Source organism: Anguilla anguilla, chromosome 9 (assembly GCF_013347855.1).
Source record: "Anguilla anguilla isolate fAngAng1 chromosome 9, fAngAng1.pri, whole genome shotgun sequence".
NCBI classification, from domain to species: Eukaryota; Metazoa; Chordata; class Actinopteri; order Anguilliformes; family Anguillidae; genus Anguilla; species Anguilla anguilla.
Window position 1 is genome coordinate 13,426,873 of NC_049209.1, and position 24,555 is coordinate 13,451,427.

At 42.3% G+C, this 24,555-nt stretch overlaps 1 protein-coding gene across 1 annotated transcript; it reads right to left on the minus strand.

Annotated features, from left to right (window-relative positions):
* Positions 1–250: 250 nt before the first annotated feature.
* Positions 251–24,274, minus strand: LOC118236634 (palmitoyltransferase ZDHHC9-like). Its single transcript, XM_035435158.1, has 9 exons — positions 23,174–24,274; positions 11,484–11,644; positions 7,712–7,870; positions 6,056–6,193; positions 5,400–5,448; positions 4,963–5,065; positions 3,683–3,786; positions 2,966–3,074; positions 251–2,231 (listed from the first exon to the last, which is right to left on the minus strand). Exons 1-9 carry the CDS (start codon positions 23,338–23,340, stop codon positions 2,046–2,048), a joined length of 1,176 nt encoding a protein of 391 aa, XP_035291049.1. The 5' UTR covers positions 23,341–24,274; the 3' UTR covers positions 251–2,045.
* Between the last annotated feature and the right edge of the window lie 281 nt (positions 24,275–24,555).

Below are 24,555 nucleotides of genomic sequence, written 5' to 3' on the forward strand. Positions count from 1 at the left end.
AGGCGGGAAAAAACATAATCATAAACTGAAACACAAATAAGAACGATAACTGAAATAAAAAATGTAAAACTGAACAGCTCTTAAAACAAACTAAAACTTCAGTGAAACTGAAATCAAAACTGAAAACTAAATAAAAAATTATGAGGTTACAGAGAAAGGCTAGTAAATTTGTTAACTCAATAGCCCATTTTATATTAATATATTACAATATTAATATAATATACTTGTATTAATAAACATTTTGTCTACACAAATATTAAATCATTCTAAGTATAAACATCTACTGCATATATGCTTTTAAGCATGTTTCCAAACACACATAGATTTTGATTGTACCAAAGGACAAATTCAGATAAGAAAAAATTATGAATTTCGAAATGTTCATGAAAAGGTTTGTAAGCACAGTTGATGACCAAATCTCTTCGGAGGAATGTTTTGTGAATGAGGCCCAATTATTGTATTTTTCTAGTGTGATGCAACAAACTCATAAATAGTTTTTATATGGGCGAGGTAACCTTCAGCTACCAATACCTTTCTCCTGAAGAAAAGAAACAAATTGCTGCAGAAATGCAAAAAGCCCTCTGCCTCAAGCACATAAAAGAGGCAGGGACAAGAAGACAACAGGGGAATGCTTAAGTAAAGTTCTGGAATGAGCCATCAAATAATTTTGCTGAAATTGGAGGCTGTAAGGTCATGGCAAAAAGTAAACAAGAATGTTGCAACACAGAGACTGTGTGCAGCTAAGCATTTTTTCCCCTTCTATTCTTCTGTATATTCATCCCACACCTATTGAGACACTGGCCTTTACAAATAATGGCTTTTCTCATTTTTTGCTCCTCTATGTCATTTCTTCATTTATAAAAGGTCACATTTCTCACTTAATACTCCACACATACACAGCATTATATTTTCTCTCAGGAATGTTTTACAACCACCATAAGTGAAGCCGATTGGTCGCTTTGCAGATGGTCTCAACTGCTTGGAAAGAGCAGTTCTGAGATAAGGCACAGTTTCTGACTGCCTGCAGCAAATATGACCATTCCCTTCACATGTGGCCCAGACAGGCTTGGGACAGAAACTGTCCTCAGTGGAAGAGGGACAGGTGATTCAAGACTTGAGGCTGAAATCTGGATCTCAAAACACCATTTTGGCTCTCTTGTGACTCAAAAGTGACCAAAAAGGGACCATGTCCATAAATAGCATAAATAGAACATGAACTCAGCCAATGCCTGACTGAGCTCAAAGTGCAGCATGTTTAAGGGGTTTCAGTGCCAGTTCTGCTCATGATGTCACATTATTGGGGATAGGAAAACAATGACATCATTCAATGGTGATAACACTCCTACTGTGATCCAACACATCGCAGGTCTATTTCTTGGACTGAATAGTCATCATCGTTTTACCAAAAAGTAACAGATGTGAGCATATATTTTTTGCAAGCTGATGTTAGGCCACAGCCAAACCACCAAAGCTCCATCCTGCCAAACAGTCACACAATCTGTTGTGCCATTCTTACGATTAATTGCATAGGCGCTGCTTGGTACTGCAGAAGCTAAAAAGTTTTTCATATCGCTATTTAGTAGAGATACATAAGACCAGGAAGAATATTGTCAGTGTCAAATGGGGTATGGGGTAGGTTTACACTGGCCATTAACATTTAGAGGTCATTGAAATACAAAAAAAAGAAAAATACCTAACAATCAATACAAGCCCCACGTAGCGGTAAACAATGGACTCCTAGGTAACTGGATCGCATTTTAAGATTTCTCAGTCCCCCGTTCCTAGAAAGTGTCCCATGCAAAGTTTGGGTATAAAGAACCAACCATGTCTCAATGAAAAATGGCATTAGAATGTCCCTCCAAAAACAGGCCGGTTTTCTGTAGTGTCATGTTCCTCAGTCAGTTCTGGCAAAAGATGGGAAAGTGCCCCCCACCACCACCACCACAGGCCTAATACTGCAAAACAGAGCATCCTCAGTAGTTTCATACAGTGGCTTTCCTGGGATCCCAAGCAATGCTGTAGAGGGACTCCCCTTCCCGATCCTGCTAGTAGGTGTCCTCTTTGTCTGGAGCACAGTCTGTGTTGTCTCTCGGTGGCTCAGGAGGCAGGTCCTGGGGAGAGGGTAACATCTCAGAGGAGGAAGGGCTCTTCTCGAGGCCGGATATGTCCGTAGTCGAAGTGCTGACGTCAGGCTTGACATCATCATCAGGACCGTGCTCTGCTTTGGTTTTCTGCCAAGTGACAAATAAGTGTGCAGACTCAAAATATAGTAGGAAGCACATATTTTGTGCACAGACACATATTTTAAAAACCCCGTGCAATCAAAATGTAACTAACAAGGCATTTTACACTTAATTTAAGTGTAGTTATTTAGTGGCCTGACAATCAGAAGCGAATTTAAAGTGAATATTTGACACCATTAAACAGCATAACTGAAATAAATATGACATGAAAGCATACAATGCCCAGATCTTATAATGCTAATTTAGTGACAGTGTTACTTCCTGATTTGCCTGAAAATCACATTGATAGCAAAACACTATCTTCCCATAAAGGTCTTTAGAGCATCAGTAGAGTCTACGCACAATACACTTTTAGTGAAAAATAAATTATTTACACTTTGTCCACATGACCAGTGTATCTGTAAAAGTTTGTCAGGTTGGTAAACTAGATTGGAGTCACATGAGAAAGTGCTGTTCTCTTGCCATTTCCTTCCCTCACCTCCTTCTAAAAATACCCAAGGTCAAAAAGAGATGAAAAATGAGTGTGAACTGAACACACTCATGAATCAAACAGTCCTAAGTTCCCACATTAGTGGGCCATAAATACCTGCTTACAGTAGGTTTTTGGCTAGGCTACCAGTCTTGGACCATTGCATTCTCACTTAGAGCATTCTTTGGCCACCTCCAACATGTTTGTCGGCACGATCTGATGAGCTGTGAATGAAAAGTGTGACCAGGCTTACTGTGGGCTGTGCCTCAGGGTTTTTGCTTTTGCTGACGTGTGTTAGAGCAGCCGTGGGATTGGTTGAGCCGGGCAACCCCTCAAGCATCAGGCCTCTTCTGTCCAGAACACTGGGAAAAGCAGAGAGGCAGTTAACCACCACTACAAAATCATTATGGTCAGGGAACAGGGGAGGGGGAGAGAGAGAAAGAGCAGAGAGAGAGAGGGGAGAGGAAGGGCTACAGACAGGAGGAAGCCAGAGGGGGACAGAGAGAAAGGGGGGGATTTAGACAGATGAAGGACAGAGAGAATGAGAGAGAAGGAAGGATGGAGACAGAGTGGAGACAGAATTAGAATTAGCCAAGAAGTGAAGGAGATGGGAGCTGAGGCAAAATAGGAATGGAGGGATGGAGACAATGGTAAGAAATTGAAATGAGAAAAAAAGATAGAGATGGGGATAGAAAGAATGGAGACAGGGAAGGAAGGAGACAGAAAGAGAAAATGCAAGAGAGAGGATGGAGTCAAGGGAGGGAGAGAGGGAGGGAAGGAGGCAGGGAAGGAAATAAAAAAGAGGGAAGCATTGAGACAGAAAGAGAAAAGGCTGGGGAGAAGACGCAAACAAGGAGGATAGAAATAAAGAGAAAGGAAGTTATGGAGACTGGTAGGGACAGAAGAAAGGTAGGGAGAGGGGGAACAGAGAAAACTGGAGAGAAATGGAGGGACAAAACTGTGGTCCTACCTGGGGTGCACAGGTCCACACAACACCTCGCAACAGTTCTTCATGAAGTTCCTGTGACTGTAGGGGTTCTGGACTCGATTTTTGCCTGACCATGAACCTTTGATCTGCGTGACAAAACCGGCCCCAGTGCCATGGGACAAAGCAGGTCAGCTTCAGGCCAGAAAATCCAGCCTACTCAAGCACTCAGCCTGTGACTTTTCCCCAGACAATTTTCTGGGGTTAGTTAGCCGCGCTACTGAATAGAATGAATCACTGCCTTTGTTCAGAGTATTGCCTTGCTCTTATATCTTGTGCCAATGAACCAACAGGATGTGGATGTAAAAAATAAATACACCTGCATGCACTTGAGGCTATAAATATAGTAGTTCTACCTTAGAGTTGACTTGCAAGTGTACCCACAATTTAAATTAATGGCAGCTGTTCTGAGGATATTTTATTCTAAAAGTATCTGAAATAGTGTTTAGAGGACCATGCCAAGCACATACCGAAGTCAAAGAAAATACCTAAGTAAAGAGGAAGAGACCAACCTAGTACTTTCTTGAGGTTTTACTTTCTCACAGAAAAACATTGGTTTCAGAAAGGCAAGTAAAACACGGTGACTTATTCACGTCCACCGCCGACAAAGCAACGTTGGCTGGCAACTGGCCTGGACCAAATGGCTCCAGCGCTGCTGTGTCCCTTCCTTCAGCCCTCATTGTGGCTTCAATGGCGCATCAAAGATTTACAGTGTCCAGGTAGCCGGCTGCCAAACAGCAGCGACGTGGGAAGCCAGGAAGCCGCACGTCCACTGCGTTTCCGCCGCGAGCGCGAAGGTGCCCTTACGCCCCCGTACGCGGACGCATTTGGCTGCCACGTGAACCCGGCTGGTATCGATGCGCCTATTATTGGAGCAATCCGAGACGGATACGACAAGCCAGTCCCAGACAAATATTCACTGCATGTCGAGCTCATGCCTCATTACCACAGAGAGGGACCTAGGAGCTTCAACTGAAATAGGGCATGAATTACGTACTGGGAGGGGGGGAGAGGGTGGAAGCACTAGCGCACTGTGCTCAAGTCTAAGAGGACAGTGTCTGGGAACGCAGTACCCGCTGCCGTGGAAATTCACCGTCCTTCACATGTAGTAAAACACACGAGTTTCCGGGTAATTTTCCACTGGGCAATGCCATGCTGGGAAATCCACTCACAGATCATTTTCTCTCACACACAAATAATGTATGCAAAGTGTAATGTTGAAAATTACAGGCTTTAAGAATGAGGTAAACAGAAAAAGCACTCACGTCTTCATTGGTGGTTTGGTTGAGGGAGATCAGGTAGGTGTGGAATCCAGTCAGTCCTACCACAGACCATAAGGTGAAGAAACAGACCACCACCTCCACCACCGTAGCAATGGGTTAAGGGAACAGCTGGAGCAGGAACAGACACACAGACGCAGAATCCTCCCCAGGCCCTTACAGCATTACTACGGCCTGAACTCTGGTCTCATCAGAAGATCTAATCTTCAGATTAATATTTAATTGCATATATGGAAACAATTTCGAGTTACAGCAGCTACATACATCTGTGAGCATTAAGCACATATGCCTTTATGCATATCATGTGTCATGGGCTTTCCACAAAAGTCCTTACACAGCACAAACACACACACACACACACACACACACACACACACACAGCTTTTAGGAATTCCCCATTAGATGTGCACCTGAAAGGATATGTTCCAGGAGTCTGCTTAAGTGCACCCACAAAACCAGAGTCCACAGAACCTGAGAGGAAGGCAAGAGGAGATATATTGTCAGTGTAAGATATACACACACAGAAAACACACGCACGCACACACACAGAGGAACACACACGGATGCACGTACACGCATACACGCGCACACACACATACAAGCACACACACACACACACACACACACATGCACGACACACACACACACACACACACAAGCACATGGTTTCATATGTGGGTCTTCCAATGATGGGACTCGGTGATGGAATGCAGGGATCATCCCACTCTAAATTAAGATGGCAGGCCCAGAGCTAATTAAGCACACTAAAAATACGCTCCTCCTATGCTCTGCATGGCAAATGAGCTGCTTTTTATCTACGCTCTCTTCTCTCGCTGTCAAGAATGGGGAAGATGAAAGGGACGTCGCATCACTTTTACGATTACCGAGAGACGCCACGAGCTCCTGGGTGAGCTCGTGCCAATTTCCACGCGTTCCATTTCCTTAAACTGCACCATGGCAACTGCCAGTGACTCTCTCCTCTTGAATCAATACAGTCCAGGCCATACACACATGCCCCCCCCCCCCACCTCCACCCAATGTTCCATCGCAACCTGCCCTTCTCCCTTGGGACACTCACGCATCACCATGTGGACAATGTCGAAGGCGAAGATGAAGATGGTGAGCAGCGAAAGCGACAAGGTGAACAGGTAGAAGTAGCGGTAGTTTCTCTTGCCCACGCAGTTCCCTACCCAGGGACAGTGGTGATCAAAGCGCTCTGTTGGGGGGAGGGAGAGGGAGACAGAGAGAGACAGACAGAGAGAAAGAGAGATTAGAGAGACTATTCTCTTTATTATGTATTATTCCCAGCCTTTATGAGGAACAGCTGGGTAATTCTCATCAAACACCAGTAGCAGGAGATTCCTAGAGCTGAAGTCTCATTTTAAACATACTCTTTTCTGCTTCATGTCCTCCTCCATGGAACTAAACCACGCCGCCCTGATGCCAACAATGGACTGAATTTCACAACATAATTTGCATGAGGAAATGTGTGTATGAATACTGACTCATGCTCTTTCCTGCAAGGCATTTTCCATGTAAACACTCATTAATGCAAGCCTGTAGAAGGAAAATAAAGGCACCAGTCAACAATTGTTTAACACAGTGAGCTCCACTATGTTTGGGATAAAGACATATTTGCTCTTCATTTGGCTCTGTACTCCAGAATTTTTGATTTATAATCAAACAACTCACATGGATAAACACATTCTCAGCTTTTATTTAAGGACATACACCTTCAATATACATTTCCGTATAGAAATTTCCACACTTTTTATACATGTCCCCACCTATTTCAGGGCACCACAATGTTGGGGACACTATTAATGTTATCTAAATGAAAGTAGTAAAAATGAATGAAAGTATTTAGTGCTAGAGTCGCATATGCTTTAGCATGCAAAGACTGATTGAAGTCTGTGACCCATAGACATCACCAGATGGAGAGTATCCTCACTGATGATGATCTGTCAGGCCTGTACTGCAGCCAAGTTCTCACATCAGTATATGAAAAGCATGTTCAATTGCATTCATGCAGATCAAATGATAACTTGTCAAATATATTGTGGAGTACCAAACAAAATTTAAAAAACAAAAAGATGTATTTTCCCAAACTTTTGGAGCTTACTATATATGATACAGGAAGACATGAAGGGTCATTTCCAAAAGCAATAACATTCAGTAACAGTTCTATAAAACAAGCTGAAGTTCCCATTTTTAAACTTCCTGCTCCATCTTTGTCAACAGAACTGCAGTAGAGAAGTACAGACAGATTGTGCCTTCTCTGCTGAGTCATGCTGAGCTGTGATACAGACAGTCTGCAGCTGTGCAGGCGGGACAGCTGTCCTCGGTGCAGAGGGACAGGATGTGCACCGAAACCAGGCCGGATGCAGACACAGAAACTGCAGAGTCAGCAAAATATTGGCTCTGGCCACAGGGAGTGGGGGGATGGGGGGGTTGCAGTCTATTTGCAGTCACCCCCATTCAAACTAATTTGCTACTCAATGAAATCTTGACAGCATGGCTCTTGCCTTCCAAGTCACATTTCTTCCACCTGTTAATGACCTGGCTGCACATAAATTCAATAGTCTTCAAAGTTTGGTCCAACTATTTTGGGATAGCTCATACTTTCCAAAGCAGAAAAGAACATGCATTCCTCATCAGGCAAATGGAAAAGCTGTAATCCCACAGGATGGAGGGATGAAGAGATGAGGGGGGGCTGTCTCCGCGTGTCACTCACCCACGCAGTTGTCACAGATGCTGCAGTGGGACGCTCGAGGAGGGCGAAAGATCTTGCAGGTGTAGCAGTACTTGAGCTTCACGATCTGGTTGTTGATCTGAACGTTCCTGATGCGGGGAGGGGGGCGCTGCCCTGGCGGGACGTTCCCATTAGCCGCCTCTGTAAGACACAGAAAAAAGGGGGAGGGGCATGTTGAGCAAGTATGGGAGAGGATGGGCACTTCTCCACCTTAAAGGATGTCATCAGCAGGAGGCTGCAGTTATCCAGTCCATGCAAAAAAAGCTACTGTCAAGGAAAAATTAGACATGGAACAAAGATAGTGAGAGAAGATTCCATTGATTTTCATAATGATGTAATAATGCATGTGCTTGTGACATCATGATTGGTCAACAATGTCACAGTATGCTGTGTCACAGGGGACTGGACAGCAGTTGTATAATTCACTTGGATGGGCTTCAAAATGTTCTACACCCCAAGAACAATCTTCATAAGCATTTATTTTCCAACTTCGACTTGAAAACAGAGAACCATGACATGTACTGTGACTCTCGAAAGGTTTAGCTTGTACAGTATATACAATGAGAGCAGACTGTGTGATGCAAATTAAACATTCATAAATCAGATGGACTTTCAACACAACATTAGTCACCATGACAACTGATCAGGAGAGAAATTAAGCCCATTTCCCGCAGTGTGAAGAACAGAGGCTCTGCAAAGACTCATCATGGTTTTCTGGGCCACCTTTACCTGAAGTGTTTGCAGCACCACCACCCTGAAGGCCACCCTGAAGGCATTAGCTTCTAAAAGGAGGATCTCTCTCAGATATTAACGCCTATCTATTAACCAGTGTGTTTGAAAATATTTTTTAACAGCTCATTCAAAGCTACCCTGAAAATAGGGAATCTCTATGGCAGTCCATACCCCTTAAAGGGAACCCCGAATGCTAAGACTTGTAGGGCTTAAAATGTTGTAAATGCCCTCAACTGTGGAAATATGTTGTAAAAACCACAAAAAAAGATTTCAGTTATTGAAAAAACCGAAGCCTTTAATAGAAATTTTGACCAATGGAGATCGCCATTATGGTAGACGCGCAATGCACTTTGGGTAGATGACGTAAAATTGTTGCAGTGGAAGTTAACTCGGTTGTTTTGTCCAGCAGTTGCGGTTATTAATAATGAAAATGCCAATGCAATCAATACAATGCCACAGAATTTGTGTGTGATGTGATACACGAGATATCTGCGAATAGGAAGGATTCAATAGCTAAACATCTTAGTGTATCTGCGTGTACTATTATTAGGGATCATGCATTTAAAGGATGTATTATCACCGGCTTTAATGATATAAAAGTTGTATGTCTTAATTACAAACTAGTGACAGTGATTGCCCTCAGACAGCCTGCTGTTTGTCTGGTCTTCATTACCTATTCCTGGAATATTCCACCTCATTAGTATTCCTCCCTGACCATGGCGCTAACAGGCTGACGTGATTTGATCACACAACTGGGGCTTCATCACCAAAACGCCCCTGGGTCAGGAGGCAATTTGCCACACTCATACATTCTGGCTCCCCATCTCCCTTGTGGTAAAACATATTGATGCACCCGGTGAAGACTGACGCAGGGAAAATGCTCCACTGGACTGACCAAGGGGGCCTGTTTAAGACCATTTGTGCTTGATATATCTATCCAGGCCTGTGTCACGTGTTGAATTCTAGATGCTTTGTTTTTCAGACAGTTTACAGTACAGCTCAGTCTTCATTTGCTTACAGGCATCACATCAGAGAGTGAGGTGAAATACAGCTCATTCTTATAGAAGCCAGCCGCTAATTCACAGACTGGTGATTCCTGGATTCCTCAGATTCCTACTTATTTACAAAAATGAGCCAGAAGTTCATTAAATGAGAGATGTACAGTAGCACCAGCCAGCACTCTCATCAAACAGTTCAAAATAAACCATGGTTAAATATGTTTGTTTGAGAAGATGTTAATCTAAATGGTGCATGTAGAATTACAGTATTTAATTGGATGGACATGGAAAATGAATAGCCTTATTCATTTATGGAGTAATAATCCCATAAATGTTTATGCATGCATCCAAAAACAAGACTGTTGTAAGTTCCTCCTCTTCTACCACACTATCAAATAAAATCACGTTTTTTTAGCACTGTACAAGAGGGCTTTCAGTTTAATAAATGTATCTGACCATTAATATAACCATTTTCAAATGCCATTATTCGATCTGCTATATCCCCCTGAGAGCCGGTAGAAAATTATTTTTAAGTATTTACATTTTTTGACATAATACAAGTGTCTTTGATCACAAAAAAATATCTGCATCTTCACACAGATCTGCATAATGCTATGAGTCCTAGCCTGAAAGTTAGAAAATAATTAGATGGGATTCAAACAACAAATGATCAGCCATCTTAGAATGTAGCCCGCAATCCAAACAGAGATTTAAATACTTACATACAAATATATATTTTTATACAGTTGCAGACTCGAAAAACTTGAAAAAAACAGTAAGTAGCAAGCAAACTGTATTAGTCTGATCAGTATTGACATTTGTAAATCTATGAAGCTATTCCCAAAAGGTGATGTTCGGTATTTATGTGTTCCAGAGTTTCTCTCTTCCGGGTTGTTAGTGACTTCATCTGCTGAGAAGACAAAAACATGGCTCTCTGGGGAAGGAGGAGGCAAGGAACAAGAGAACACCCCCCCCCCCCCCATATAAACACACACACTCAAGTAAGCAAAGGAAAGAAAACAGCTACACCCTAGTCCTAGGCCCTACAACACTTTTAAAAGCCTCTTCAAATTTTCAAAACACAATATTCATCAACATTGATTTTTGCGCCCAATATTTATTTTTTAAATATACAAAAGGACCTTTGAGGGTTGCGTCAGGACTGATGGTGATAAAGCTTGAATTCACAGCGATCCTCCCGCAGCAGACTTTCTAAAGACGAGCCGCCTCCCTAGTCTTTGGTGGGGCTCTGACCACTTCGATCCGCCTGCCCCTCGTCCATAATGAGCAAAGGAGAGGACGCCTGGAGGGCACCGTAAATCTCAGCCACAGACAGGGGGATGGGGGGGCGGGGGGGGGGGGCGGAGGGGCCCACGGTCAATGAGCGCTTGTCTGCAGAGAACACTGTGGTCGTTTTCTCCACAGAAAAAGCAGCAAAGGGTGAAACTACTGAGGTGAAACACCATCAGTCCCATTACACACAGCTAAGGAAGAGCTACTCTATCCAGTCAGAAGCAATGATTAGCCAGCCAGGAAAAATACGCTGTCACAAAACAACGCAATGGAAAACAGGGAAGGATATTTAGCCACAATTATAATTCCTCACGGGGGGGACTCTCCTCTCCCAACTCTACAGCATGAGGCGAAGGGGGGGGGTGGGGGGTGGGGGGGTGTATGGTGGAGAGAGGGTTTGACTAAGTTTAACTTATGTGCAATAAACAGGTCACAAAAGAGTGCCAACCGGAGCAGCTGTTGAAATGGGGAGGGGGGGGGGGGGTGCTGGAGTTTGGGCAGATGAGCTTGAGTATATGGATGAGAGCTTCGGACAAACTTGATAAACATAAACATAAATAAGTAAGGACAGCTGCATGATAACCGCACCACTGGAGACACGGATCTGAGTAGTAGTCGTGTCTCTAAATTTACCTTTCACTTCACTTGGCACTTGTGCGACAGCTAATGAAGCATCACATACACTTAAATGCCCCCTTCACCATTACCCCCTTGCCTGAAGAAGAACTCACCAATCTCCATCTCAATGAAGGTGGCCTCTTCTGGCAGAGCACGAGGCAGCACGCCAGGATCACTGAAGCTGGTCCTGAACAACATAGCCACCACAAACAGGAAGAGCACGGCTCCAACTGCAGGGATGGCGGGGGACAGGTTGACAGCCAGGTATGGGCACCTGTAAGGGACAAAAGGTACAACTAAAATTGAAAAATGAATGGCGTAGCTATGGGTTGCATTTGCTATTCAGTGTTATAAATGGGTTAGCTGAAAATGGTACCAGCCAAAATAGAGATTAATTATTCTCCAAAAAAAAAAATCAGATTTTTTGACTGATTTCAAAATAAGGATTTGTTACAATCCAACTGGGAACCAATCTAATTTTAAACCTAAATAATTGAGGGATAATACATGGTTTCAGCAAATCAGTCCATTAAAGCTTACACAGCTTGATTGAAAACAGCCACACTCATGCAAGCACAAACACACACTCGCAAACCATGGGGCCTAAAGACTTCACAAGGAATTAAAATGTCAATGTATCCTTGCAAGTGACCTTCAGATCAGTTGCAATGAGCTGCAGCTGTACCAATTTAGCAGTAGTTTCTGCCTGTGGCCCTGGCCACCCATTGGCCGTGCCAATAAATAAATTACAGCCAGGGACAACATTTACTGGGCCCTCAAGAGAAAAGATGCTGCAACCCATTAGCATTAGCATAAAGACAGTGAATGACTGCTGCAGTCTGAGAGCACTTAGCTCTGAGGGTGGCAAATCCTAAAATCCTGTATGCATCAGCAGTCTGGCAAGGGCCACGTGCAATCACAGTGTGGAGTGAACAGGACAGGACTGCAATCAATGGAGACTTCTACTAGTGTTTTACTGGTAGGAAAACAATCCTTTCCCAATTTTCAAACTTTCCTGTTGTAGAGACAACAGAATTACAATTCCATACATTCAACCACATTTCAAGTGACGTAAGACACTGTCCCAGATGAAATTTCCAGCATAGCAATTCATACAAAAATTAGCACCTCGGTGCAAATGCAAGTCCAGCATACAAACACAAAAAGGTGGCTTAATCATGGAAATGTGTCATCAATGGTAATAATTATTAAATTACACCTATTGAATTTTAAATGTTAACTTACAGTAGTTGGACATTAAATTTAAATTCTAAATTCACTTTATCTTATTTAACAATGACCAATGAGGTTTCAAGATGTCTAAAATGATTTTAAAATGATTTTCGCATGTCCGGTTTGTGGACCCGACTGGTATGTAGCCGGCCAGTAATTTGTAATGAATATGCAAGTCTGTGACTCCCTCCTCTGATATCACTTTCCAGGGGGTTCCCCCAGGCACACGTCATTCCAGAGGGGTTCCCACCATCTCAAGGGAACCCCCCCAGTCTGAGGCCCCCTGGACTGACAGCTCCCGGCTTTATACGCAATTACGCTTTCAACTATGCGGCAATGAGCAGCTCACACAGGAATCCATGGAACCGGTAAGCGGAAGCTGTCTCCAGTTCTTGTATATGGAAAATTCAATACTGTGTGACGGAAATGCATAGCTGGCAATAAAACTATAAAAGGGGCAACAACACTCTCCTCTCTCTCTCAACTTGCCACTTTCATGACTCGCTTGCTCCACTCGCGTGCCTCTCGCATGCAACACGCACGCTGCGAAGAGCTCGCAAGGCCTGCTCAATCAAACAACGCAAGATCACCGAACACATATGAGGCGCCAAGAGGTTACGCGATTAGCGGTGGTCCAAGAATTACCACAAAGGGAGCCACATATCCAACAACGAACTCTGCAGAGCAACTTCCGTAAGTCCCACGAGGCAAGTGACCTGTGACTAGGATCAGGCTGTGTGCCTTGGAAGTGGATGAAAGGGCAAGCGCTTCCCCTTTTCCCACAACAACTCCTACAGATTTCACCCTGAAAACCAGAATGCATTCCAACAACTGAACCAATTCAGCGAACTCAAGTAAAGCTGTAACATTGGACATATAGCTTAATTTTCGCAACTTTTCTGACTGAATAAGCATAACTGTGTAAATGGTTAATGTGTTGAATGGTTACTGTAAATGTTCGGTGTTTTACCATTTTCATTTGCTTGCCTCTAAGTCATCCACCGAGCTGTCTTAGTTTTAACATACATTACACACACAAAAGCTTGCATGCGATCTTGCGATTGGTATTAACACACCGATCTTTCATCTGTTTGGCACACATCACACGCCATTATCACTAGCTCCAGCTAGTTTCAAATCTCCCTCCAATTAAACTTCTTTGTTCTCCTGGAACCCATGTCTGCAGTGCGCACACCATGTTGCACAACCCCACGCACAGGAGTAGAACATACAAGACTCCTTAGTTGCTTGTGCGCATGCACGCCCAGTGTTAACACACTCAGTTTATCGTACATTATAGCAGTGAATTATGCTTTGCCCTTTTCATTAATTTTTGTTCAATAAAATTTATTATGTTTTACATGATTGTCTGTATTAATATTACTCTTGTGTTGAATTAAGTCACCCACTGCTAATCAAAAGAACTTCCAACATGCCTTTACCTCTGAATCTGAATCATTTATATTAATTTGGTATTACCTGAATATATAGTACTGTGTTATGATTTTAAGATTAACTATTATGTGCAATTTTAATAAAAGCATTATTAATAGAAATTTACAATTTATAGCTATTACATTTTCGTAATGAGACGGATTTATTATCCCTCAATTATGCCACCATTTTTTGAAGTATGGTATAACCATATATCCTACATTAGAGGTGTAAATAATAGAAGTACATCCCCTACACTATTTTCCTGTATCACTGTCAAAAAGCATCTTTTTGACAGTGTCTCTGTAAAAAAGAAACACAAATATGTAAATAAAATTTAATATAACTGAAGACTATGCACAGAAACGGTAAACATGCAGTCCATTTACAGAGCGTACTACAGGGTGTGAACCTTCTCTTATCAAGCCTTACACACAGAAGCAGTTACGTGACCTGACGCTGGCAACACGAGTTTGCTGAATAGAGGCAAACAAAAACAAGAGTGTCAACAGAGGGCCCGTTTTATTCATTAATAGTACCTCTCGATCCCTCCCTCAGTTACCGCATACACAACACTAACAGACAAGGAACAGGAAAATGAAACAGGAGCGATAGTTCAGCATGTGAAATCTTTTATCCGAGGCTGTTTCCGCATACAACAATTTGTTGATTTTTTTCCACATGTGAAAAAAACGAATATGCTTTAGCATACCTCAGTATAATTATGTACACTAAAGTATGTAACAGTATATTTCAAAATACTATTTTTTCACATCGGTCCAATGACAAAATCTCAGGGTCAAAGCTACAGGACACAGGGATAAAATCCACCCTGCAGGGACACGGGTGGTACCTTCTTGGAGTCAACACATAGGCAAAGACTGTGCCCCTCCAGGCATAGCGTACGAACCATACAGGTAAGTCAACATACCTGCACTCCGGCTTCACTGCCAGACCAACAAGTCGGGTGATCACAGCACTGGCATGAATCCAGCTGATACGAGCGCTCAGAACTGCAAAGAATGTTCCAGGTTTGTTCGACCCTTTACCCTACTGTGATGGAGGAGAGTCAGTCAGTCTGCATGTTCTATGAGCAGGGCCTCTGAATGATACCACAAACTGTCAGCCATTACTATCTTAAACGCTGATGACCAGCAAACAGAGGTGCACTTTATCATCCACAGGCATCAAAACGGCAGGCTTCCCGATGGATCAGGATTAGTTTGGTTTCACAAGTAAGGAGAAACTCTGGTGCCACAGCTGTCAGTCAGAAGGAGGCGCAGGACAGCGGATCCGAATTTGAAGTGCAATTTCCGTTTCATTCCATGAGGAAGGCTCGGATTAAAACTGCAATCTATCACGGTCACACAGCAGACTCCTTATCTGTTTCCAAGTCGAGGTTCATAGCCCGAATGCCAAATCCTCTGGGTATTATTTCCTGTTAACTTCACTCATTGACATCTTGTTAAAAATGTATGGTACAGTGTGCGGTGTGTGTGACTTAAAAAAATGTCCCAGTTTCCTCTGTGGCATAAGACCGCATGAATACCTGCTTCCTGCTCCCAATTAATTTAGCGACCCAAAGGCTTTTGATTTAAATTTCAAATATTCCTCCTCAGCTTTCAAGTGCACTATAATTGGGAGTGTGAATAATTAAACTGGCTCCGTGATTATTACTTTTCATATTTGGAGTGGTATCAGTGCAGGACTAATGATTAATTGGTAAACGAGCAGTTGGTTTTACAAGCGTCTTCCACACATACAGTACAGCAGGATTAAACCAGCCTGGCAACTTCACATACAGCACACTATTCCCTCAGGGGCCTGGCAGTCCCCAGAGAAAATGCCACTGTGCATTCAACAGAAAACAGTGCATCAAGCAATGCAACCTTGCAATAACTTCAAGCAAGCAAAAGGTGAACAGTGTGCAAGGATTAACCTTCATAGCAGGCTAAAGACACTTACGTCCGAGACAACAACTTTAAAGAACGATTCAATGTCAATCCTGCACTTTTCACTTAACCTATTGTCCAGGGGTGTCCAATCTTATCCAAAAAGGGCTGGTGTGGGCGCAGGAGTTTGTTTTAGCCCTGAACAACATCTGATTTAACTACTTAACTAATCGTGGTCTTCAACCAAGACCTTTATAAGTAGAACCAGGTGTCTTGGTGCTGGGCTAAAACATAAGCCTGCACCCACACTGGCCCTTTTAGGATAAGATTGGACATGTCTGCTGTAGACAGACAGACAGACAAAAGAGAAATACATAACCTCAACTGTTCTTATAGTCAGTGGCAGAGGTTAAAAAAAAAAAATTTAAGTTTCAATTTGCACTTCCCCTCTCTTCGCCAAGGAGAGGGGAAGTCTAAAGAAACCATGCAGGCAAATGCAGTGACCAACCACAGAGAGATTCCTCACTTACAGTTCCTCTCCTTCTCCCCTCACATAATTCTCTCACTACGCACAGCCGGCCCCTACTGGGATATTAAAACATGCTGCCCTCCTGAGAGATAAATGCTAATAAAAACGGTTCTAATACAGGCCTGAAAAGCCTTGATTCTCTCCAGGGTTTTCTCTTAATCAGTGCAGCTGTGCTGGCTGGGTACACTATGGCCTTCTTGCAGACAGCAACAGATGGAAATGGGTATATGAGCGGTTGACGTTCTTATGGGTTTCCAGTGTTTATTTTGTTCACCTGGACAAGTTCTTTATCTGAAAAACTACATTTTTGCTATGTGGTGTTGTCAGGGAAGCAATTTTGGATATGGATAAATATAATACACTCAAAGGTAAGCCCGGTTAATGTTTTACCCCATTATCAATACACCATGGTGAAACCAGTCCTTTCGTAGCAACAATTAATTTACATGATGTACAATTCCAGGCTGTGTCACACCCTCAAAATGAATCATAGAGCTCAACAGTATGGCCTTTCTTTTGCATCTGTCACAATTTGTTAAAGAAAACAGTAGCGTCCTTCCCGAATTCCAGGTAAATTAATAGAGCATGGCAAAGAGTTTCTCAATTACACTGTTAAAAATATGGAATTCACTAGAAAGCAGGAAATAAACACGAGGGGCTTAAGGAATTGTGAATGCAGCACAGATGTCTGCAGCAAACCTCTCCATGGGACAAACACATCAACCGCTGCTGTCAGCACTTCAAGCACAGAGGCACTCTCTCTCTGAAGCATCCCACATCTGTTTTCCTTTTCTCAACAATGGCCCCTTGAACAAGGGCGAATGAAGGAATGACCGGGCTTTAAGAGCTCCCATCTTTCCCTGGGACCCCATCAAAAGTCGATCACGCCCGCTGCAGAGGCGTGACTTCTGCATTTCGGCAGCTTGAGCTGTTGATGGGGTGTTGATCATAACAAAACCATTCAACTGAGAGGCTCTGACTTGGAATGGTCTACACCCCTCAACTCCCGCCTCTACCCTCCTCCCCCTCCCCCCCGAACACACACGCAGACTGCCACTCCAAAGGTAATGTCACGGTTTAATCCACCCTGGGGTTCACCGCTGAAAACTATTTAATACTCTGCATTTATGCACAATTAATTTGGACTCAAATAAAGAGGTGTGAAAAAAATGCTGCTTTCCATCTCCACCATTCAGCCAGAAGATGAGGTGCGAGGGAAGGGCATCCGTCTAGTGCTTTGCAGCCAGCCTCACTGTCGTCCGTGGTGCTTCTGTCCTTTTCGATTCTGAGAGACCTCAAATCCCCAAAAAATGAAGAGCTTCAAACTAGCTACATTTCCTAGCCACTGGCTCCCTGAGTCATCCCTTCCCAGTCCTCGAACTCGATGGTGATGATCTGAGCCCTGGAGGCCCAGCCAGCACTGTTGCCTAGGTGCAAATCCTATCTGTCAGTACAGTACTGCTTAATTAGGCTGTTCTTTAAGATATACTGTAGGTGTGATGCAACACATTTCCTGTTCCCTTAACTGCTCAATAAAGACTGTTACCTTATCTGCTAATTTTTTATGTCTGTGTCAACCCAATGTCTGTGTGCATAAGATAGTATGCATAATTTCAAGAAATGAAAAAGTATTGCAATGAATATCATGCTAAGAGCCTCCAAATATTGATAGATGATGTTTAGTCCATACTGGCACCGTCTGGGCTCATACATCCTCTACTGATAAATGGCAACACTGTTAAATTTATGAAATAAACATCTGAGTTCAGTTATTTAATTATGACCAGTCTCATGGGCAGACACTGAATCAACATTCAGCATTTTCCAATTAAACATCTGTCTTGGTGATTGGTAGAATATAATGTAGTGAAGTAACAACTCTCTTTTCATTTAGGCCTCCCATCCAGCAAGCATAAGGAAATGGACTGACGTAGATGTGTTAAAGCCCAGCTGCAGCACTCCAGTCTGTTACTCCTTACTTTTTTCTGAGTCAAAGAATTGGGGCACAGAGTTCAATGAATATTTGCAGCTCGTGCTGGGCTTTCAAAACACTGTCATAGCTCAGGAGATAAGAGCGGTTGACTGGCAGTCAGAGGGTTGCTGGTTCGATCCCCCGCCCTGGGTGTGTTGAAGTGTCCCTAAGCAAGACACCTAACCCCTAATTGCTCCCAATGAGTTGACTGGTACCTTGCATGGCAGCCTTCACCATTTTGTGTGTGAATGAGAGGCATCAATTGTAAAGCGCTTTGGATAAAAGCACTATATAAATGCAGTCCATTTACCATTCCATCCATTACTGTGGCTATAATATTTTTGTAGATGTTCCATAATTACTAACCCCTATTCAGCCAAACTGAATGGTATATTATGGTTTAATTATTGTTCAATGGAGTGACAAGTATCGACACCGCTAATGCTAGCAACGCATCCTTCAGATATGTTTACTTTAGCATTAAAATAGATACACTGCTTGTTTTCTTTCCTGCCCAGAATAAGGTAAGTGAGTGTCTATTGTTCCCACACATTGCCAGACCATCACCCTGGTGCCCCCTGTGCAGTGGCATAAACACTGTTTCCTCTCAATGTCACCACTGTAGGTCGGACAGAAGGGACTTAGCTCCAGTTTTTCAAGTCATACCTACTGGGATAGTTGCTCCAAATATAAGAAATGTCAAAACCAATGGTATTTCAGGCTAACCAGGAGACTATATCCAACAGCCAACAAAATAAATATATTCAGCCATAAATTGCCAAACGAACATTTGCTTGTTTTCCCATGTTTATGAATTTCTGGGCAGCACCAAGCAAAGGCCTCCCATCACAATCAGAGGACCTGACAAGCTCCAACCTCATGTTTGTTTCTCACGTCACAAATGCTGCGCACAGGAAATGGTAGCGCTCATCTCATGGAATACTGTTTCCCCTTATGGAAAACAATGACTTCCAGTTTTCCATTCTGCCTATGAGGTTTTGGCTGAAATACAAAGCAGTGTGTAGAATGAGCCCCCAATATTGGTCAGGCTTCTGAAGACTTCCCTTTGCAGACTATGGCTGTTTTCATACCACTCCCATCTGCCATAATCTTCTGAAAGAAATATGACCTATAGCAGTCAAGTACACAATTTTTACACTGATAGGACATCAAATGTTTTAGCACGGACCCTGGTGTCTGTGTATGGATATGTTGCTGATCCCTGCTTATTGGAGATTTTTATTTTGCGAAGTAACTTATATGCTCTGAAAGCTAACCTGGATAGGATAACTTGCCAAATAAATAAATATGAACAATGCACAACCCATTATTTGTGGACCTTGCTCAGCTGGAATGAGGGACAGTGTCTTTCTGTTCTCCCACCTCCTGCTCTCGTGTTACACAAGCTAAACCAGCAGAAATCCCCACATTCCTTTTTTCTTCTGTTCTGCTACCTTGAAGAGTGCTTGCCAGTCGCAATTTCATGGCTAATGTAAATAAGAGACAGCATAAATTGGTATTTGCATATAATTTCACACTGATGCTTATAAACCCAATTAGCTATACCTTGTTGGAGCCCGACTGCCTTATCTGACATTCCTAGCAGACTGCATTCATTGTTCAAGAGGCTATATCTGTTGGTACTATAGTGTTATATAAGAATCTGAACAATCAGTATGAAGTAGAAATACTGGAGCCATAAACAGATATTGGAGTTCTCCAAAAGTCCCCCTGTGCTTACCTAAACCTGTCAATACCAGTTTTTCCACATAGCTTCAACACCTCTTGTCTGCAGTATCACGTAATCCCCAGCTCTTTCCTTGGTTTCCGGATCAATGTTGTCAAAAAGGGGGGAGGGGATGGTCAATAACCTTATCTAAATAACCAGATGCAGTTCCTTCCTCTAACAAATCCAAGCCAGAGATAAGCTTGGCATACAGATACTACAAAGACCAATTCCTTTTTGAATTTTTAATTTCCAATAAGCATTATTGCATGATGTGAAATTAGGTGTTTATACCCCTCACTACATCGAAGTGTCTTCCTTTGTGGTAATACACACATCAGTGATATTTTGTTTGCATACTTCCAACATTCAGATGATGCTCTCTGAATTCAATACCAGGCCTTCACTGATTGAATAATGCGTGTGTGTGTGTGTGTGTGTGGTTTTTTTTCTTCTGATGAGAACTTCATCACAATCCATCTGAAAGCTTGCCCTGTTTCAGCCTTTTGATTTAAAGGAACAGATATGAGTCTTCAGATGTGGCTCCCTACAGCAGCCTTTTATATCCTTCCTCTGGCCATAGTCATTGCACCATTGAAAAATATAATCAGAAACATATCTAATGGCTCTATAATGGGAAATTTTTTAATTATGCCTTTTGCTCAGTTCAATTTCTACGCAAATACAGCTCCCCCATGAGGGATAATTATGGATCACTGTAACATGAAAGTAGCGCTTATGACCCTCTGCTATTAGCCTCTGCTGGGCTGTTGTCCAAAGCTTGGGCTTTCATGGAAAAGATTGCAACTGTTTCCGCCCGGCAGTGGATGGCCATCTCTTCTCTACCACAGAGATCTGTCTTGGATCAGTATGCCGGTTACAAACAAACAGGAAATAGAACTAATGGATCTAGTGGCGAGAATGCAGGACTGCTGGACTGCTCACCAGCCTACTGGAGTCACACCAATGCTGTACAAGTCAATTACACCCCCCGGGGGCACCAAATCAAGGCCTAAAAATGTATCTCACAGGGGATTGAGCCACGGCCACTGCTGGTACAGTGCCTTGTGGTTTGAGGCCTAATTAAATCAATCACAACAGAAAAATTCAACAAGGGAAATAGCAATGTACCACACGCAAAACCTCAGTCCACTTAAATGAGAATCACCAGCTTTAATTCTTTATGGAAATGAAACATATAGAGGTTGGTTTCCATCATCCTTCAGGGGATCTTTCATGGTTATAAGAAATAATGACATCTCTGGCACAGCAAGGATTCCTATTTCATTTATGTAATTGGAGCCTGTTTCATTTATAGTCACTTCCTGTCAGTTTCCTGTCTGAACAAGTGACTTCCCATTATTTCCATAAGGAGAGAGGGGCTGATAATAGAGGGGAATTTTGTGATGTCACAGTGACTAGTTGTGATGTCACAATTAAGGTGCTGCACACTAGATGTTGTCATTACATTTGTTTTGATTGGCTAAATAGTCAACCAAATTGTTATGTCAAAAGTAAAATAATTGAGGTGCAAAATATTACTGGTCACACAAATGACTGAATGGCAGTTCGTATGATTTCAGAAAAAACAAATACATCTGTATGCCTAAGGTCCCTCTGTCCACTAGTGAATTTCAAACAAAAATTCAACCATGCATAGCAAGACGCATTCAAAACGGCCAAGGGATAAGGTAGGGTACTGCCCAGAATAAGGATTAAATAAAGTCCATAGCACTGAATATTTATCAAGTCAGCCATTAAAAAGGGGCTTGGTGTACTGTACAACCTGGGCACCGCCTGTATCGCCCTTCCAAATGAGCAGCTGGTCAAAGAACACTGGTCAGGGGAACTGTAGTGTGGCCAATGGAAACTTTAAAAGAGTTACATTTCACCCAACCAATCTGGCCTGCCACAGTGCTGCATCTGTACCGATTGTAACACTTTGCATTTGCCCTATCTAATCACAATTCATCCTTTAAATGCTTTGCAGTAAACTCCATAACATGATTAGAAGATAAGAAGAATAGAGGTGGGCTTTTTCCAGTAAAGGTTTCCTTCTTTTTGTTGTTGTAAAAACTTCATTTGTGGAGTGACCAGAAAATTCCTGGCTCGTCAGAATTTTTCAGTTATTTAAAGAAGTTGAATACTTACCCAATCAAAATTTCAGTTTTTAATGGCACAGCTAAACATATTATGTTAAATCAGCTCTGATAAAGGACAGTTTACTCTTGATCTCATCAGTCAGTTGAATTAACACTAAAACCTTTACTGTGTAATTATTCATTAACCATATCTACAGCATGTTTTTCTGCTGAGACAGTGTGGTGTAGGTTGTGCTGTCTTTAGCCCTGGCAGCCTTGGCCTCCCCAAGTCACCCTTCACTTCACACTATCTGCCAATGAGAGGGACTGAAATTTATCTGAGGATTGCAATCACACCACTGATCAGCTGTAATTCGCCACCAGTATCACAGAAAATCAGACATCGTCCATTAAACACTGGTACTAAGTGGACATTTAAAATCAAGCACTTCAGAAGAAGCATCTGTTAAGAAGGTCCACAGAAATATGATTTTAATTACTTAATTTAAGGGAATGTAAAACAGGGGTTTGAATCTCTATACACATATTTTAGTTCCAAAGCCAAAGCCTACTACAACCATCTCCGCACTTTGACCCATAGACACATATTATGCTATCATTTCTTTAGAAGACATGTGGACCCTATCCTGAATATGTATTAGAAATTAGGGGTCTGCTTGTGAATTTGGATGAATATCCCCTATCATCTCTTTACGTCCAATTAAATATAGGCTACTGACTTTCAGACAAGCACACCATTTTAAGAAAAGAGGATCTTCCTGCGTTGCAGGAAAGAAAGACGTTAGAAACGTATTGCCGATTTCAGAAAGGATTGTTTTGAGGTTACGCCCTAAATGTGTTAGTTATTTCCAACACATTTGGTTAAATTAACAATCACCTTTCCATCATGCAATTTTGAAAGATGGGCGTACTTACTCGAATGCAAAAAACAGAGCGCAGGTCCCGACGATTAAAAATAAGGTCAGATAGAAGACGCCTTTCTGTCTTGCCATCATCACACGTCCATCGCAGCAGAAAGTGTTCTTGCCTGGGAGATTTTCCCATTTTCGTTTTACCTTCTTTGCCACCATTACTGTCGACATTCTTAGCGTTTTTCGTAGTCCAATCAAACTTAAAAATTCGTTAAACAAAAACTGGAAGAAACACGCGTCTTTTGTTACGATTCAGATGTTCACAATATTTATGTTGCGAGTCAGAGAACGTGGTTTCGCCTCCTACCAAGTGTTAAATTACACTTGAATGACAGCGCTGCCACAATCAGTACAGATAGCATGGTTTCTGTGAGATTCTAGAAATATGCATTACTATTCAGTCAATTTCACGTGACATTGTAGTCTACCAATATTTACAACATCGATGCTGCACCTATAGGCTAGAATGTAAACATGTAGCCTAGTCTATCAATAACAATTCATGCACGATATTTAACGAAGAAGGAAACTCGTTAGTGTATGATAATGATTATTATATCGTTCTGCTGTCATGCGTTGGTTTCCCAGAAAACGACTCCAATAAATCTCCTTATGTTGATACAATGTATCACAACACTTGCTATAGCCACATTTCTACCAAGGCAAGTTTCCCCTTTTCAGCGCGATTCGATAGAATTTCTGTCCTCTGTCCAAATCTTCATTTTACGTCCAGAGTATACCGACGCACTGCTTTTCAATCGACCATTGAATAAAGTGTCCTGTTCGCTTTTTATCCAGATGCTTAAGAAATCCTCACGATCCCTTAGAAAGAAATCCATATATCTGCATATGCTCATCAGCATATGAATCTTGACAGATGTACATTCGGGTTATTGAAACTATCTGTAATCTAGCGTCCCTGATTGATGTTCCTTTTCCTATTTGCCCACACTATTTTCTTTCTTTGTTCGCATTTCTGACACAGTGGCGTTCGATCTGCAATTGCGGAGGTGAAGCAGACGAGGATACCAGTTCTGTGAAATTGCGACAAACTGCGCGGAGTATTTTGCTCTCTGTGCGCTGAGAGTGCCCGGCTCCTTCATTACTGATCAATGGGAGCAGGAAACACGCCTAGTATTAAAAGCCTTGTGTTAAAGGGACAGCACTATAGGCCTACTGTTATGACAATATACAGCACGATTCAAATAAATACGACAAATAATGCCATATTCATTAATGGAAGAGTATCAAAAAGTATAAGACTACTGTATTATGCAAACATAATAGCGAAAATGCAGCAACATCATTCGAAGAAAGTGATTATTCTTGCATTCAGCTTTAACACGCTATCCCATGTATTACCCTGAATTTAATGCAAAGGTACAT